This window comes from Martes martes, assembly GCF_963455335.1.
Source record: "Martes martes genome assembly, chromosome: 15".
In the NCBI taxonomy this organism is placed as follows: domain Eukaryota; kingdom Metazoa; phylum Chordata; class Mammalia; order Carnivora; family Mustelidae; genus Martes; species Martes martes.
This window is the reverse complement of record NC_137903.1, coordinates 53,548,996-53,568,024: the sequence shown is the minus strand read 5'-3', so window position 1 is coordinate 53,568,024 and position 19,029 is coordinate 53,548,996. Positions and strand designations below refer to the sequence as shown.

Below are 19,029 nucleotides of genomic sequence, written 5' to 3'. Positions count from 1 at the left end.
TAGTTCTCTTTTTTACAGTACATTAGTGTCGTAGTTTCCCAATACCTGGCTGGGAACTTTTGCCAAGGAGACTGTAACAGTTACTAGTGAGGATCAGGAGGGACCCCATGGCCCCTGCCCTGCATTTTTGCCTTTAGGAGAAGGTACTATTAAAGGTGCCGATATAACGGTAACCAGCAGAAGTCTCATGCCTCCCAGGGAAGGTCTTGGGGATATTGTGCTTTCAGCCCCTCTTACACCTTCTCTTTGTGTAACCTCCTGTTTTGTCAGCTGGTGGTTAAAGAGGGGCTTGAGGGGCTCGATTAGTAATGAAAAATTAAGTTTTTGCCCTCTAGGCTTCCATACTGATCTAGAAAAGTGCTTCAAATTCAGTTTTTACTAGGCAAATATTAAAAGAAAAAAAGAGTCTCCAGAAAATGGGATCAATCATAACCGTATAATATTTTCCAGGAATTTCAAGTTTTGACACAGCTTGCAAGAGACGGTGGTTATGATAGAGATCATTTGGCAAATTCTGCCAGCCTCTTTCAACGTCAAGGGCAAATGCCAATGATGAGGCTTTAACTGGTTTTAACTAATCCTAGGCATATTTCTTGCAGATTAGTATGGCATTGGGGGATTAGTAGAGATCCCAGAACTGATAAAAATATAAGACGCTACCTCATACAATGGTCTCTACTATTTTTGTTTAATAGAAATTAATACCTTTATGAAGGATTTTAAGACTTAGTAATATTATCTTTCCTTGTCATTGCTTTCCTTATTTCTGTCTTTTATTAAATCCTGGCCGAGAAGAAAAGGTAAGCTTGCCAGGAGGTTTTGAGGATAGTAGCTGAGTGGATTTGTAAAGGGAGGATTAGCCCGGTTCCATTTTATTTCTGAAGGTGAAAGGAAATGTTACGAGTGTGTTGTACCAGAGTGACTCATTTGTGCAAAAATGACAACCCCAAACAGATCCTAACGAAAGATGAAATTCCAGGTAAACGCGATGACTGGGAAGGAAACTGAGCTGCAGAGGGAAATGCACGAGATGGTGCAGAAAACCACAGAGCTGAAAGAAGAATTTACCAGGGAGAGAAATAGGCTAACTGAGGAATTAAATATAATGTCGGAGGACATAAAGAGCAGCAAGGTAAGTCTCTCTGTGACGTGCCTGTGACGCTCTGATAAGGCAGTGTGCACCCTCTCCCTCTTTGTTTTTGTAAGACCTAGAATGTACCAGACTTTTTTTTAAGCTTTTGAAAAAAATAGCCCCGCACTTAGGTCATGATGAGACCTGCCCTCCTCTTCACCCTCCAGCCCTGTCAGGAGCCCCAAAGGAGCCCCAAGCAGCTTTGGCAAAATATTCCAATATATTTTTAAGAGAAGGCGAGCCGGGTTCTATGTTAACTCAAATCAGAAATAGATTTCCTGCAGCTTTCAACAGATTTATCGGCTCTTCTAGCCTGCCCCAGATGAGGAGCCAGAATGTTGCCAGAGACAGACGCCCTGATCTTGCTAAGAATGGCAAAGTCACGGGAAGTCACAGGGAAACGTAAAGCTGGAACAGTCTTTGGATGTTATTTTAGGGCAGGGTTCCTGGGGCAGATCTGTAGCATCTGGGCTGCCACTCCTCACTGCTGTTTGCAGAGCAGACGTTGCTGATTCATGCCCTCTCCTCTTCCTGAATCTCTTCACACTGAGTCCCACGGAGCAGCTACCGTGCACACAGAGCTGGCAGGTGCACTGAAACCTGTTTGCCAAACCTGGTTAAACGGTGAGCACTCGCATATCCGTGATGTCCTCATGCACTTTCATCCCCAGGAAGTACGTAGCAAAGGGTAATGAGACAGTTGGGACTGTGACTCCGAGCAATCACAAAGAGTTGACATGCTGTTGGTAAGAGCCTGTGTAAGGAGTTGGGGAAATCGGTCCTTTAAGTGCGGTATTTAATCTAATGAAAATTGAAAAGGTTTGGCATCTCAGCACTTGACTCATGGAATTTTCTGGCAGTGCTGCGTGGAAGGAGTTTGTACGAATGATATTTGAGTACGGCACCTGCTGGAATTTCCTTTGGTACTGAGCAGCTTGGGAGTACCCCAGCTCGAATCTGGCTTACAGGCTCCACTAGAAGGCAAAGCGAGGTGTTTAGGCTCAGGTCCGTAGTGCTGGGCTGTGGTTTCTGCACTCAGAGAGCTTCCAGTCTAGACACACAATAAATCACTACATAGGAGCTGTAGGAGAGAATCTTAATCTCTCAAGTGCCATAAATGAATCAACATGATTCTTTATGGCAGACTTATTGGGAAGTGGGGTGTGTGGGGTAGAGACCAACCTAATTTAGTAGGGAGGTCAGAGAACATAACCTATGGGATGTGGAGTTAGCTCTGCGAGGAATAGCACAGAGGAAGGAAGCTTCTAGGTCTAGAGAGCAGTGTGGCAACATCTCTGAGATTGGAAAAATCTTAGTTTTTTGTTTTTTTTTTTTTTTCCTAAGAAAGTGAAAGGAAGCCATTGTGAGATAGAAAATGATATGAAAAAAGACTGGAGAAGAAGGAAGGTCATGGCAATGAGTTAGAATAAAATCTAAAGGGATGGCAAATACGTGAGGCCAGAGTTTAAAGGGGAAGGTTTAAGGTGGCTGGTTCGGAATGTAGGTAGTATTTACAAATTGGGGGAATGGGAGAAAATACTGTTGGAGAAGAGAAGGCAGTTCGGTGCAGAGACCCCAGCCTGCGAGATAAGATGGAGGAAGAGGAGCCAGCAGAGAGAGAGAGAAGGCGTGAGGAGGCGAGCCAGGAGTGGAGGCCGCCTCGGGGAGGGAGGAGTGGTCAGCAGCATCACATACTACCCAGAGCTTGGACCGGGTGGAAAGTGCTCCTTGGGTTTGCAATGTGGAGGCTGCTGAGGCCATGGAAAACGATCTGAGGAGGAGGAGGTGGGCTATAACCAGGCTGGAGGGCTTGAGTCAGTGCGGAGGAGCAAGCGGACACCATGTGTACAGACACACACATAGAAGCAGTCATTTGGGATCAGGCACAGAGAACACAGGGGCCTCTGGAGCTGGAGTCTTGCCTGTCTCACACAGTGTAGGGAGAGAGCGGCAGAAGAGGTGAGGGCATTTGGAAGGAAATTGTCACCATGACAGAACATAGAATCAAGGCTGGTCAAGGAAAAGAATGTAAGTCTGGAGGGGCTTCAGTGACAGTGGGGGTGGTAGGGGCGCTGTTGATGACGTCAAGGAATTACCGCAATGCAAGCACTTCAGTAAGTGAGCCTTAAAACCTAGAAGGTTATAGTCCGGACTTGTTCAACTCAAGTTGGGTTCTTGGAGAGTCTGTGGTCCCAGTGGATGTACCTTGGGGGTGGTTGTGCTGGAACAGAAGAAATTGTCATTGGAGTTGAAGTCACAGTTTCAAGTGAGTCCATCATTAAGGGTTGTAGCACTATTCTATACAAATTTTGTCTTAGCTGTAAATTCTTTTTTTCTTTTTTTTCTTTTCAGTACTCAGTATTTCCTAAGACTATATATCCAGGTTCTTAATTATTTTTGCATGATTTTTTTTTTTTTTTTTTACTTTTCACATTAGGGTCAATTGAAGGAGCTCATGCTAGAAAACAGTGAACTGAAGAAGAGTTTAGATTGCATACACAAGGACCAGATGGAAAAGGAAGAGAAAGTACGAGAAGAAATAGCTGGGTATCAGCTACAGCTGCAGGAAGCTGAAAAGAAACACCAGGCTCTGCTTCTGGATACAAACAAACAGGTAAAAACGTGGGGATTGTTTCCTGGAGGAGCCGCAGAGTGGTGTGTTGACCACGGTAATGAGGCATTTTTTGCAAGGTTAGTGTTCTGCGGTATTGTGTCACACAGTCTTCTGTCTCATCACATTACCTGCACTGTCCTTCCTGGCTACCTCACAGGTCTTACTTTACAATGTGAGCTTTTAAAATATACTTACTTCCATCTTGGAATAGGTTAATAGCAGGGTCCCAAGGACTATATGAAATGGTCCTTGGGACAGCAGTTTTCTTGAGTTTGTTCTCCTTGAAATTTTTTTTAGCTGAGCCTCCTGACTAAAGTAACATTTTTCCTTCTTAGTATGAACTGGAAATCCAGACATACCGAGAGAAACTGTCTTCTCAGGAAGAATGTCTCAGCTCGCAGAAGGCCGAGGTAGATCTCTTAAAGTCCAGTAAAGAAGAGCTCAATAATTCTTTGAAAGCTACCACTCAGATTTTAGAAGAACTAAAGAAAACCCAGGTATGTTCCTTTTTCATTACTTCATGACTTAAAATGATTTGTCCAGGTAATGGTGGTTTTCATCACGTGGAATTAATGTTTTCATCTTAATTGTTATGACATTTTTCTTGGTAGTCAAAAACAAGCGCATCAGTTCTCTGCTGAGTTATTATTTAAAAATCAGCGGATGATCTGTGGTCTCACAGCTTGAATAAACGTTATGAATTGCTCAGTGAATCCTCTCAAATTAGAGGATGGTAAAAGACTTTCTCAAGATGGATATGAAAAGCCAGATGATAGCAGAGTAGGGCAGGCCTCTCCAGCTGTAGACAATAATTTTGTGGGTAATTCCGAAGTCTTGCTTGATTGGTCTCCAAGTTCACTGCCGTCACCAAGCCCACTTTTTCCGTGGCTCGTGTGGAGATCAAGGTGCACCAGAGCACTTGGTCGTGGACACATACGTGTATACTCACCTCTTGTCTCCACACAAGGATCATAAAACTTTCTCCTTTCCAAAAAAGAAAGAGATGAACTGTACTCTTGGGATTGTTTAGTTATAGGTGGTGCTACACTAATTCTACTTCTTAGAAAGAGGTGTTTTGATTCCTACCGATATTTTTCATAAGATGAATATCATCCAAGATGTATAAAAATGAACCTGGAAGATAAATACCCATAAAGGTCTTTACTTAAAGGTGATTTAAACTGCAAAAATTATGACATCGTATATTCAGTACATTGAAACAGAAAAATAGGGGCAAACTTCTTGTGTCTGTAGCTCTTAAATAATTCTCAAGTTGAAGGAAATATACCAATAAAATACAAACTAAGTGGGGCGCCTGGTTGGCTCAGTGGGTTAAAGCCTCTGCCTTTGGCTCAGGTCATGATCTCAGGGCCCTGGGATCGAGCCCCGCATCGGGCTCTCTGCTCAGCAGGGAGCCTGCTTCCCTTCCTCTCTCTCTGCCTGCCTCTCTGCCTACTTGTGATCTCTGTCTGTCAAATAAGTAAATAAATAAATCTTTGAAAAAAAAAATACAAACTAAGAAAAGTCAAGATAACATTCATGGTCACTAATGTTCTGCTACTACAAAATGAAACATGTTAGGTTTCATAACAGAACGAAGAGTTTCAGTCTACTTTTTTATTTACTCACTTTCTGCCTTTAAAAAACTCTGAGGTAAAATTGGTATATAGTGATATTTTAGTTTCAGGTATGCTTTCTGCTTGTCTAATCTTTGACAGTTCTATTGTGGGGAATGTCTGTATCTTACACATACTGTGTGCAAAATGGCTCATTGTTAGTTGAGCCCATTCAGATTGCATAATTTTAATGAGGTCCAGTTAATAAGCACTGTTGAAATGGAATTAAATGGATCTCTAATCCAATTAATGTTGGACTCAGAAATAAAAATCCTGAAAAATGCAGATTTACTACAACACTGCTAATATTATTCCAAAATAAAATAGTATACAAAGAATGAAATCTGCCTGCAGTGTGAATGGGATGCCGAGTTCTTTTTTTTTTTTTTTCCTTAAATTTAAATAGTTCAGTTTGCCTTTGTATGTTCATGATCTCTTACGGCAAACTCTTGGAGCTAGTTTGTTTTAGAAGCCTGCATTATTTAAAAATTTCATATAATACAAGGCATGCGCCATAGATCACATAATATCTCAGCAAGGTATGGGGCAATACTTCATTATCAAATTCATATTTCTGCAACAAAATGTATGACTATGCTTACAAGGTGGGATAAATAAAGACTATATATAAATACCTCTGTATCTGTTCAGGTCAGGTTTTTCCTTTAAATCATTGTCTGAGCTTTCTGGAATATGCAGATGTGGTTAAGGAATCCTGAACTTGTACTCCTGAGAAGTGTATTATTCTATCATTCTCCCACCATTCTATTCACTTTCTATTTGAGCAACTGTAGAACTTAAGTTTGTATCGTGCGCCATAAAATTAATTGGCCTTCACTTGGTGTCACCAACACAAATGCCATCTTGGGTATTGAAATTGTACAAAGGCACGACTACAAATGGAAACACAATTCTATCATCACGAATTTTTTTTTTTAAGATTTTTTTATTTATTTGAGAGAGAGAGAGAGAGAGAGAGAGAGTGAGCACATAGAGGGAAGGGGCAGAGGGAGAGGTGACAGAGAATCTCCAGCAAAGTCTGCTTTGAGTGGGGAGTTTAATGCAGGGCTTGATCTCATGACCCGGAGATCAGGACCTGGGCTGAAACCCAAGAGTCAGACGCTCAACTGACTGCACCACTAGGCCCCCCAGTCATTGAGAAGTTTTGACCCACCAAAAATATGCTCACATATCTCCCACCGTAGCCCCCAAGGTGTGATTCCCATTGGATGAACCAAGACGTGGCGGGCTCCTTAATAGAACACTATCTTAGGAACCAAGATTTATGCTTGCTGCTACTCAGAAAGTGACAAAACCACAGTGTCTACTGGGGAGGCCTAGGAAATTGAATAGAGAAGATGAATCATTTTTATTTTAAACACCATAATTCTTAAATTTACAGTATATGATCCTTAATTATACCTCATGATTATTTTCTCTTATGCTCATAAAAAAATTCAAGGTTTTAAATTCAAGGTTTTGTTTCGTAGGAGGGCAATGTAAAATATGCAAATCAGTTGAAGAAGGAAAATGAACGTGCCCAGGGGAAAATAAAATTGTTGATCAAATCCTGTAAACAGCTGGAAGAGGAAAAGGAGATGTTGCAGAAAGAGCTGTCTAACCTTGAAGCTGCACAAGAGAAACAGAAGACAGGTAGGCATTAGTTGGGCACATCCATGAGCCAAAACCCTTTTCTGCTAGTGAAACCATACATGAATGGTATGTAGGCACAGAGATGTTTTTAGTGCTGTGTGTTCTTTTTGTTTTGTTTTGTTTTTAGGTTTAGTTTTTTAGTTTTATTTATTTTTTCTTAAGTTCAGTTAGCCAGCATATAATAAGTACATCATTGGTTTTTGAGGTAGTGTTGATGATTCATTAGTTGCTTATAACACCCAGTGCTCATCACAACTAGTGCGGTTTTCCTTTACTGCGTGTTGATGTCCATTTTCCAGTTTCTAAATTTTCTGTGCAGCTTGGGATCATAGGATTAGTAGGATTCAGAATGAAGTCTGCAGTTTGAAATAGAATGATTGTATCTTCTGTTCTATAAAACATATGAAAAACTGGCAGCACTTTTTGCAAATGAGCTGTTCCAAGAAGAGTTTTTCACGTGGATGTCCATTTACGAAGTCCCTTTGTCAAAGGCAGATTGACATTCTGAGCCGGCATTGGTCATTTATCAATAGCCGATAATGGCTGTCCTTAGCCCATCTTTGTGGGTCCACTAAATGGAAGGCTTAGGAACTATAGTTATGGGTGGCAGGTAAAATAAAAAAGAAATCACAACTCTCCTTGTCACTTTTTTCCACTTATGTCTGCGGAGTAGAATGCTCTCACTGTGTGGAAAGATGGTGCCAAGCCTAGTATGAGGGGCTTTTCTGGACCACAGCTTTACAGGGTGGGTCAGTGGTCTTCCCTGCTTCAGAGAGTACTTGAAGTATACTGTGGATCCGGGGGTTCTTCCAGCGGATTTGGTGTCAACCATGGCCAGTTACAAGTTGATCAGGACTCCTGGCTTCCTCTTCATGAGGTCCCCAAAATATCTTGAAGTTCCTTCCTTCCACTTGCCAGGAAGTGACATTCTTTACTTACCTGGTGAGGCTGCTGGAAACTCTGTAAGCAAGGTATCAGGCCAACATTTCCAAGGGGCTTTATGGCTCCACGTTTCATAAAGTCAACCTTAGTTCCTTAACACTGTTTGGTCATATCTGAGTCTATGCATGGCTCTCAAATAAGAAATTCCAGTCAAAGCTTTGGTAAAATAACTAATATTTTCAATGGTGCGCTGTTACAAGGAGAACAGATTCTTATTGAACTTATGCAAACAACTATGACTACCATGGAAGAAAGAACACTTACTGAAACCTTTTGAATTTTAGAAGGTTCGGGTAGAGAGAAAAATTAAGTGCTTCAATTTGTTTACAAATGAACACTTCATCACATTTTTTGTTAAGTCACAGATACCTTAAGAGAAAATTTCTCTTAATCCAGAAGAATAAACAGTAGAGACCAGCAATGTTTCAAACAACAGTCACAACCCCATAATTGTCCTTTTATCTCATTTAGTCCCATGTTACTAACCCTTGTCCAGTTAGAATGCAACTTTTAGTTCTGGAAATTCTTACTCATTTTAGTTTGGATCTTAAAGATATTAAATACCTGTTTTGTCTTTATATGAACTTCCTTGAAGATGAAACTCATTTTGCAAGACAGTAAGAACGATTGTAAATGACAACAACTCAGAATGGACATGGTTAAAGAGCTGATGAGATGAGAGTTTACAATATAGCTGGCGAGGAAATCAGGTTATTTCTGTGACATATAACACTTCAGTAATTAAAATATCAAGTGAGCACCTTATTAAAATTTTACAAATTGCATACAACCTCTAGAATAGTTACAGCATTTACCCAAGTATAACCTAAGGTTTATCCTCTGTTTAGCAGTACTTCCTGAGTAACTTAGCATACAGGAAAAGTCCTAATGAGTTAAAGAGACTTCATCTACAATTTAAATCTTGTGAAAACCTTAGAAAGTTTTAAAGCACCTGCCTAAATGGGATTAGGGATGCTAAAGACCTGATACAGGCAAAACCTAGAAACTGGTTTTTCTGGACAACTGTTTACATTTTTTTCTTAATAGCAAATCAATTAATTTAAGAAAACTTTATCTTTTTTGGACAGAGAGACCACAGACTTTCAGTCTTATACCAGCATACTTTAAAATCTGTTTTTTTCAGTCTTAGTCCGTCCTGACCACATCTAAAATTCTGTTACAAAGTTTTCCCTCCATAAACCTTCTACAGCTTTCCTTTGCTTTCTGATTTTGTACCAACTCATTTCTTTCCAAATACCCATTTCATTTAGGACAAAATTACCTTAGTTTACCTTCAACAAAAATGCATTCCCACTCCTTATAACTTTCTTACATATCTTCTACTTTTCTACATACAGAGTTGTTTTCCCTTATTCAACCAGTCTTAGTTAGTTAGCAGAATTTTGCATTCTTTGGAAACCTTAATCTCCAGTGAAGACTAAAGAGTAACCAATTGTGAACTGTTACACCAGAATTCTTTAGATGGCAAATTTGTGAATCAGTTAAGCACAAAACATGTTTACTGGCAGATTTAAATATCCTTAGTTTCTTTGCAGTAAGAAGTCAAAAGCACCATCCTATGTCTAGTAATTAACGACTTAGCACTTTATCCTATTTGGAAAAGACCTAGATGTCCAATGAATTTAATTCCATTTATCATCCAAGCAAAATTTTTAAGTTTTAGTTTACCAAAGACTTTGAAAGCTATCTTAACAGTCACCCAAGAAGACTTTGAGACAATTAACCATCCCTTGTAGTTATCTTTTGCTAACAAATTGCAACAGAGATAACATGAGGTTATTTGAACTTCAGTAAACTTTGATAGAATAAAAGTTTCACGGTTACTGCTGATAACTTAAAAGACACGTCTATCTTAATTAAACCAACAAACTTAGTTTAAATACTGAATTATGTTCCACCTGGATCCTCCCCATGGTCAATTTTCACCTGAGATATGTGGGGAAATCTGGAGTGGGCGGTGTTAGGTCCAGGGGGTGCCCTTCTTGCTCCTTGACAGTGAAGGGAGGAGCCATGGTGCCTGAGGCACCGAGGATGGTCTAGAAGCCAGTAATGGCAGGCTGCACCCAAGGTGGTACAGAAGTGGGAGAAGGGGGATGGGGAGGCAGGAGAGACAAAGTGCTGCTAGAAGGCGGGAAAAGGGATCCCGGTTCAGGAGCTCATCAGCTCCAGAGGAGCAAACACCATGTTTTCCCACCAACAAGGGGGGACAGGCAGTCCAGACAGGGAATTTTCCAGAAACAAAGGGAGTTTCAGCAGCTGCTTGGGAATATTCCTTAAAGTTCCTGTCCTGAAGGATGCCTGGGATCATGACCCGAGTGGAAGGCAGACGCTTAACCGACTGAGCCACCCAGACGCGCCCCCCACAAACTTAAGGATGAGAGCTCCTGTTACTTTACATCCTGTTTCTGTCTGGATCAGTTTTCCTGTGGGCTGTCCGAGCTGCTAAATCAGATTCTCCCCACACATGCCACTTAGAAGCAGCAGGAGCACCGTGTTCCTGCAGCTCAGCTTTAGGCCCTGGGTCAGAGGAGGACTGTAGTCCCCACGCTTCCTGACTGGCTCATCCTTGTCCAGAGCTCATCCCTGTTGCCGCCGCCAATGCCCCCCGGGCAGGGCCTCCCTGATAAGCTTTGCTTCCTCACGGCCTTTGGGCTCATCTACTTGCGTTAGAAATATCCTACTTTGGTCCTTCCTGTTAGCACAAAAATCGGACCCGAGGGGGCAGAGTTTGGGCTACCTGAAGCCAAGAATCAATATATAGGAACTGGGCAGGGTGTCCGGGAGTCCCGACCATGATTGTGTAAATGACCTGGACGGTGGGTAGGGCTCAGGGCACCGTCGGAGGGCCAGTTGACCCCGAAGGTGGCCCATTCCAGTTCCCCTAATGTGCTTAATTTTCCAGGAGATGTTTTGATCCCATAGTCTCCTGAGAATCCCTTCTCAAAATTTTCGAGCATACGGCCTAAGACCGTAGGTTTTGAAGAGCTTCCACCCTTGATGACAGGGGCTCTCTTGTCCACCCTGTGTGTTCCCTCCCGGTGTCGCTGGCGTGAAGACAGACAAAGGGTGGGCGTCCCTCCAGAGGAGAGACCAGTCAGATGCTTGCCTGTCTGCCCTCCCGGAGGACACCTGGATGCCTCTTAGCCAAAATGAGTCCGTATAAACCCTAGACTGGTGCCCGAATGGCTCGCCATAGACCCTCTGAGGTCACTATAGAAACAGGTTAGGGCCACTCGGACTCCATAGTCTTCTGGGGACCCTAAGGGTGCCCACCCGTGCAGCCACAGACTCAGTCCGCCTGACAAGCCAGGTCAAACTGCACATTCACTCCTGCATTCACTCCACAAGGTCTTACAGTCCCCCCCCATCCCCCACCCACTCCCGGAGGCCCTGATCTGTGGATTTCCCTTCTTTTCGGAAATTCCTTCCTGTCCCCACTTTCGGGGCGTGTCTGATCCGAGGGACCCTTCCTCTCCCCCCCCGACCCCCCACCCCCCCAGGGAGGCCCGAGCTGTGAGACTTCTAAGAGGTCTCTGGGAAGTGGTCAGTCTCCCCTTGCACCCTGATGGGTGGGCCTGACTGGGTCCTGGGGTCCCAGGCCTCACCGGAATCCGACGTGGGGACCAGGTTGTCACCTGGCAGGTCTCCTTTGAGTCCTGCAGGAACAGCGGGGCGTGGCTGCCGGAAATCAGGCAGTGCGCCTTCTCCTTTTGGCCTCGCTCCCTCACTGCCCCACCGATGCCGCAAACCGGTGGCAACAATGGGCCAGCGTCGTTGGGTTTCCCGGGCTGGGAACCATGTGTTAGGGAACCTGCACTGGGTCCTGATGGAAGAACCAAGTGGCACTCGGAGACCTTGGAGGATGGGAGGTTTGCTTAACACCGATGGGCTCAGAGGACACCGTTCTCCAAAGGTCTGAGCCGCGAGCACTAGCAGGGAGGGGAATTTATACCCTTCTACTTCCTCATCCTTGGTAGTTTTAGTGCACGCAGGGAACGGGGTAGGGAAGAAGAACCCAGAAGGGCTTTGAAACAGGGACTGGAATTGCCTTGCTGGTTTGGTCGGCCAGTTTAGACCACAGTTTTCCCCTTATCATCGCCTTTGAAGCATCTCTCAAGCCCTTGTCCATCAGATCCTCTTAAAAATGGTTTTCAGAGCTGTTTTCTACTTGTCTTGTCACTAGCCCTCTTCCGTTTCCCAAAGCTATTCCAACAGACTTCCTATTCTTTACCAACTTTTATTTTTTACTCACTTATGCTGAAAAGAATGGACAGGGGAAATTGAGGATGTGATTGATTAATTCATCTGATCTCCTATGAACTGCAAGGAAGTTTTGATGAGGTGGCTGGGATACGAGTTTGAGATTTTGATGGACTTTATTTAAGCTATCTTAATGAAAGTCATTTACCCTACTAGAATACGTACTTGATATGATCCCTCCCAAACAAGAGTTGTTTGATCTATAAGAACACACATACATATACTTCCCCCACTTCTCTTCAGCGAAAATCTAAGATCAAATCTAAGGTTATCTGGTTTACCATTCTATAGTTAGAGAAACGTCAACTGGTCTACAGTGTGTCACTGTTTTTGACAGGTACTGCTGTGGATTCTAATGTAGAGGATTTAATGGCAGAGATCAAAGAACTGAAAGAAACGCTTGAAGAGAAAAACAAGGAAGCCGATGAGTACCTGGACAAGTACTGTTCCCTGCTCATCAGCCACGAGAAGTTAGAGAAAGCCAAGGAGATGTTGGAGACACAAGTTGCTCGTCTGAGTTCACGGTCTAAACTTAATCTCCAGAATTCTCCTTTGGTAAATTCCGTTGTTTCTGAAGACTCTCCAGCCCCTTCTGCTACTGAAAAGAAGTTGTCATCCAGCCAAAATAAAACTTCAGGCAAAAGGCAAAGGTCCACTGGGATTCGGGAAGATGGAGGAGGCACAGCGCCTTCTACCCCAGAGACATTTTCTAAAAAGAGTAGGAAAGCAGTCAAAAGTGGAATTCACCCCACAGAGGGCACCAGAGACACTGAGTTTGAGCCAGAAGGACTTCCAGAAGTTGTAAAGAAAGGTAGGCATAATTTAGAAGTAAAATTATGTGTGTGCTTTTGAAATTCCCTGTAAAAATCCACATACGAGAAAGAAGCATTTATGTTTTAGCAACAGGACTAAATGACCTTCAGAAACAATAGTCCGCCTTTAAACTGTAAGGTATATTTTTCTTTCTGCATGAGAAAAGGACTAGGACCTAATTACTCATGTTTGAGTAATTTTTTTCTCTGCGTTTCCATTTGATCCTCCCTTTTTCTCTCCAATCCAAATTTTATGGGAAGTCTTGCTGGTATGTTCTTCAGATCTTAGAAAAATGAAGAGTTAAGACATCTGATTAGAAGAAGAAGAAGCGGGAAAAAAATTTTCTGTTTAATGTTATTTTCCCCTTTTCCATTGTGTTTTCTTGTGTGTCTGGTAACACAAGTCCCACTAGCTACTTGTTTGATTTGGCAACTGTGAAGTCAATCCCTTGTCCGCCGGGGCTGGCAGTGTTTCTGGAGTTACTCCTCTATCAGTGAGAACTTTACCTGATGTCTGTTGTTTCCACTGTTGGATTCAATCGGACCTAGCCATGTTGACAGCCCGCATTTTTTGCCCTTAGGGTTTGCTGATATCCCAACAGGAAAGACAAGCCCGTATGTCCTGCGGAGAACCACCATGCCCACTCGGACCAGCCCCCGCCTCGCTGCGCAGAAGTTAGCGCCATCCCCTCTGAGCCTCAACAAAGAAAATCAGGCTGAGACCTCCCAGCCAACAGCTGGTGGCAGCAGATCACAGAAGGTAACTCCTAGGAACCCGCATCTGCTGTCCTGAACGCAGGAAATGACAGTATTGTCAGGCCAGGGTTTGACACTGACTTGGGAGCTCTTAAAAGTCTGACCTTCTCCACACAGTGTAAGTAAGCTAGTCCTGAGGACATAGTGAGCAGACCCGAGGATAAACATTACATTATCCTGCAACTACGGTCTCCTCCTTGATCCAGCGGGCCGCTTAGAGTTTGATGGAAGATGCTTAGAGAGGAGAAATCGTAGATCAGACATCAGAGTGTGTGTGAGCCCGTGTTAGGCAGGACATTGAAGAGGTCATCTTTCTTTTGACCACAGCAGGCATTGCTCATTGCTTGTTTCACACTTTTTCCTCTAACCCATTGGACCCCCAGCTGCCCATTCTTTTTTCCCCCTATCTTTTTTACTCCTTTACTTTACAAAAAGCAAATATGTCATTAGACACCTAAAGAAAGGAGCTCTCCTTCCGAGCTGCACTGTGAGGACTGTGGGGCTCCTGACTACGATTCCGGTTTCCCTGTGTCTTCGTGTCTCATACCGTGTCGGGCATCCAGCCGCTTGTTTGTTGACCGCCTGGAGCTGCTGATGTCCTCACGTGATTACAATAGTAGATGTTTAAAGGTATGTTAGGAAATCCTCTCATGAAATCGCCCCATGGGTCATTTTTCTCCCCTCTTTTCTGAGGACCCGTTGGAAAGGCAGTTTCCACGTGCTGTTCAGACTTACTATCCAGGAACAAGAGCTTTGCACACTAGGGGGCCTGCTTTCCACATGGCTGCGGGGCCCGCTGAGTGCAGTAGTAACCATGGTTTCCTGCAGGTTTGTGTTCTGTGGCGGCACCCGGCTGCCGTGTCGGCACCAGCGCTGAGGAATCGAGAGGCAGTCTTGTGCCCTCGTGCAGGTGAATGGGGCCCGGTTCCTCTTGACAAGGGGCCACGGGAGACTTCCCGGTTAGATGCAGACTCTTCAAAACCCAGTCTGTTGGTCATTCAGCATTTTCTGAGGCGCCTTATAAAATGCTTGCGTCATCAGTTAAGCAAATTTCATCATTCAGGTTGAAAAATAGAGAGCCGAGGCATCTTTTCCAAAGGCGGTTGCTTAGAAATAGGATGTTGAGTCCTTGCCTGACGTGCCTGGCTGAGGTCTAAGAGAGACATTCCCCTGGGTCATTTAGCGGGACCTTGAGTGACATCTGTCAGGTTCAAGGCGGGGAGATGCGAAGTAGGTGAGGGTCAGTCTCCAGGATATCTCTGGGATGGATAAGCCCAGGAGCTCCTCTTTTGTCGGGGACAAGCGAGTCGTGACTGTAGACTTGATCTGAACCTGGGGATGGTGGTCAGTGCCAGGGGACCTGATACTAAATTGCAGAGGATGATGGTGATGCCGTCACCGCAGTGTCGGTCAGTGGTCTAGTGGGGCCTTGTGTTTCTTACTGTGAATGAGATTCATTTTTACTGAGCCATCCATGTGCTTGTGCTCTGGCCACTGTGGATGCAAATGGAGTTTGTAAGACAGGGTAGGGACCCGGAGCGGGGTTTGATCCGGGACTTGATCCAGGACTTGATCTGTCAGGACTCTGGGACCATGACCTGAGCCGGAGGCAGACACTTAACCAACTGAGCCACCCAGACGCCCCTACACTTAATAGTTTAAATAGTTAGTGAATTGGACCTCATCTACCTACAGGACAAGTCTGAAGCCAGTTGACTAACATGAAGATCAAAATCACAGTTTAAACTGATCGCAGACTATAATAATTTCCTCAGTTCACGATCAGAGAAATTGAGTCTGGAGGGGAAGCCAACGGGTGGGCTTTGGCTATTTAATTGGGATTAAGAAAGAGTTTTACTGGCTCAGATATTCTTTTCCCAATGCGAGTGATCTCTCTCTCTCTCTCTTTTCAATGGTGAACCTGAAGATCTGACTTTCCTACATCCGGTGGGTTCAAGGGAAATGCCTGTCTTTTGTATCATTTTCTACTTAAAAAAAGTATCAGTGAAACTCTGTTTTTTTCCTTTAACTTTCCATGGACGGTAATTTTCCATTAAGTCCTGATCCTTCGAGGCTGATCCTTTTAAGTGTCCTGCACACAATCCGGGTTAGAGGCAAGCTTTCCAGGGATTTGATCTGTTGGCCAGATTTGCTATGTTTTCTGTAATGAAAAGTATTTAGCTGCCTTTTAAAACCACATACTTCCTATGGAAAGAATATAAATGGGGAAATAGTTTCCATTCTTTTTTCTTGCTGCTTCAGGAGGAGGTCACTGGAGTCTGTTGCTCTCCGTCACATAGCTCCTTCTCCCTGTACGGACTGAACACGGGTCCCCCCTTGTTCTTCTTTACCTTTTAAAGGTCTTCCTGCTTGAATCCTCCACTCTTGCCTTTAACTTTGGCTAAATGAAGCTTTTCTATCCTTCATCTGTCTTTTTCCTCTCTCTCTTTCCCGACCCATATCTTCTGTTATGACTGTGTAAACCCCAGAAACTTGACTCTACCAGCTGCCTTGCCCTCTTGACTGCTTCTTAAAGTCTCACATTTTCTTTTCCTTCCTTCCTTCCTTCCAAGATTTTATTTATCAGACAGAGAGAGAGCACAAGCAGTGTGAGGGGAAGAGGGAGAAGCAGGCTCCCTGCTGAGCAAGGAGCTCCATGCACAACTCGATCCTTGGACGCTGGGATCATGACCTGAACTGAAGGTAGACACTTAATTGACTGAGCCGCCCAGGTGTCCGAAAGCCTCACATTTTCTGAGATCCCTCTTTCTCTTAAAAGGCCAGGTATCAGAAAGTGGATTTACTCTTTTGGGTCTTTATTATTTATTCTGCTTTAATCCAAATTCAGTATGGAAACAAAACAAATATAAGTAGAGGGGTAGAGGGGCGCCTGAGTGACTCAGTTGGTTAAGTGTCTGCCTTCAGCTCAGGTCATGATCCCAGGGTCCTGAGATCGAGTCTCGAGTGGAACTCCCTACTCAGTGGGGAGTCTGCTTCTCCCTCTGCCCCTCCTGCCTGCTCGTGCTCCCTTGTTCTCATTCAAATAAATAAATAAAATCTTAAAAAAATGTAAATAGAATGTTTAAAATGACGATATGTGAGGAACAGGTTCTAGGTATTTTAAATGTTGTAAATAAACCTTCCGCCATATGAAGATAGTCTTACTCATTTGGATTATATTCATTGAATGACATCAGGGTTCGCTTGAGCTGAATGAAAGCTGGTTTGGATTCTCACTTGGGCATATATTGAAATTTGCCAGTTAGTCAAGCCTATTCTGGGCACTGGGGATAGAACAGTAAAGAGGACATAGACTTTGCCTTCGAAAAGTTTACCTTCTGATCTAAGAATATCATACTGGCCTTTGGAGTGAGTCTTCTTTGGCCATCAGAGGTGTCAAGGAAGGCTTACAAGGGGACTCATCAGAGTTCATGTCCAACATCCTCCCAGCTTCTGTGGGATGGGGCCTTTTCTCAGGGAAAAAGAAATGGTAAAGCTATGTACCTGCAGAGGGTTAAGTTAAAGTTAAACATTTTAACTTAAAATGTGGTGACATAAGCACTTTATTTTCATGTTGTAGAAATGCGAATGTGATTGACACCTCTAACAAAGATGCTTCGTTGCAGGTCAAGGTCGCTCAACAAAGCCCAGTGGATTCAAGCGCCGCATTCCGAGAACCCACCACGAGATCCCTGTCGGCCAGTAACCTTCCTGAGAGAAGTCCAGCTGACAGCCCCAGGGAGGGCCTGAGGGCCAAGCGAGGCCGGCTCGCCCCCAGCCCGGAAGCTGTCCCCGAGTCCAAGAGCAGCGAGAACTGCAGGGTCCAGTAGAAGCGACCTTGTGTGTGAGGATCCTGGCAGGTGGCAGCATGCCTGCCTGCAAAGGCTTTTCTTCAGTCAGAGAGCACATTATCAGTGGGACGAAAACAATCACTTAGAAATCTAAGTACATTGTACTCTTTAGCTCTCCCAGGTAGAAATATTGGACAAGTTCGAAAGCACCGATCACCACCTCGTGGATCGTTTTCTTCCGTGGTGTATGTGGCGCCATATAAAGGTTTTGGTGATGTCGCACTTAGATGGCAAGCACGATGCCATGACTTCTGTTTGTATGTGGGTTCTACCCTAAGAGAATCCAAAATACATCGTCTACTTCCGATGAAAAACTCCCAGGAAAATGTGAACTTTTGCTTTATATTTCCTATGTGTAGAGCTAGGCATGAAGTAATTTTATTTAGATCAAGAATTTCTTTCAGTCGAGTAAAATGGAGAAAGATCATGCACGCAGGATACACGTGTGAGTGTGCTCCTCCTCATCTTCCGGTGTGTTTTCCGAATGTTCGCCGGTGTGACCTGTACATACTTGTGTGTGGGGCTGATGGGAGCTGTGGGTTTGTTTCCACTGGGCCTGTTGGCAAGATCCTTGAAGATGTCGTGTAGCAAGTCTTCTGTCTTTGTATTGTTTCTTCCTGAGACCAATTTGTTACAGTTCTTTTAGTGTGCGTTCTCATAAATGGTGATCTCGTATTAAAACAAGACATTTTCCTTCCTAATAAAAGTCACTTTTGTTTTCTGTAAAAATGATTTCTAAATATAAATGCATTCAGAACGTTGGCACTATTTCTTGCTAATGTCAACAGCCTCTTAGAAAAGTAAAAGTTTTGGGGCACCTGGGTGGCTAAGTTAAATGTTTGCCTTTGGCTCAGGTCATAATTTCAGGGTCCTGGGATCAAGCCCTGCATCAGGCTCCCTGCTCAGAAGAGAGTCTGCTTCTCCCTCTGTCCCTCCCCCTGCTCATGCTCTCTCTCTCTCTCTCTCTCTCTTTCTTTGGATCAGATAAAAATCTTAGAGTTTTAACAAAAGATACTAGTGTATTTAGTGAACATATCTGGTTATATTAAAAGACGTGATTTGGAATGTGGGTCATATAGATTGTATAGGAATTATACAGGAATAATATGTCCAGCCGATGCCTGACACATTGTGTGTACCCATTAAATTGCATCAGCAAGGATACACAGGTGTAGTATTTTCCAGCTTATTTATTGATGACAGGGTTTGAAAATATGCAGGCATTATGAGCCATATCAAATCCAAAAACTTTGGAACAAGTTTTTTGTCCTTGAGTCAGGGTAAGAAACTTTTCTAGGACATGAGCAAGTAAAAAATAATTTGCTCTTGGCTTTCAGTTCAGACTGATATATAAACCTTGACAAATACTATC

The 19,029-nt window shown here is 43.6% G+C and overlaps 1 protein-coding gene across 1 annotated transcript in view; it reads left to right on the top strand.

Moving 5' to 3' along the window:
- The window catches only part of CENPF (centromere protein F), a 61,223-nt gene extending 42,744 nt beyond the window's left edge, over nucleotides 1-18,479 (top strand). Inside the window, exons 14-20 of the mRNA XM_080825288.1 lie at nucleotides 980-1,132; nucleotides 3,570-3,746; nucleotides 4,082-4,243; nucleotides 6,853-7,015; nucleotides 12,576-13,049; nucleotides 13,632-13,810; nucleotides 17,433-18,479. Of these exons, the coding sequence (XP_080681414.1) occupies nucleotides 980-1,132; nucleotides 3,570-3,746; nucleotides 4,082-4,243; nucleotides 6,853-7,015; nucleotides 12,576-13,049; nucleotides 13,632-13,810; nucleotides 17,433-17,636 (1,512 nt within the window). The 3' untranslated portion in view covers nucleotides 17,637-18,479. The remainder of the gene's footprint in view (nucleotides 1-979; nucleotides 1,133-3,569; nucleotides 3,747-4,081; nucleotides 4,244-6,852; nucleotides 7,016-12,575; nucleotides 13,050-13,631; nucleotides 13,811-17,432) is intronic.
- The last annotated feature ends 550 nt before the right edge of the window (nucleotides 18,480-19,029 follow it).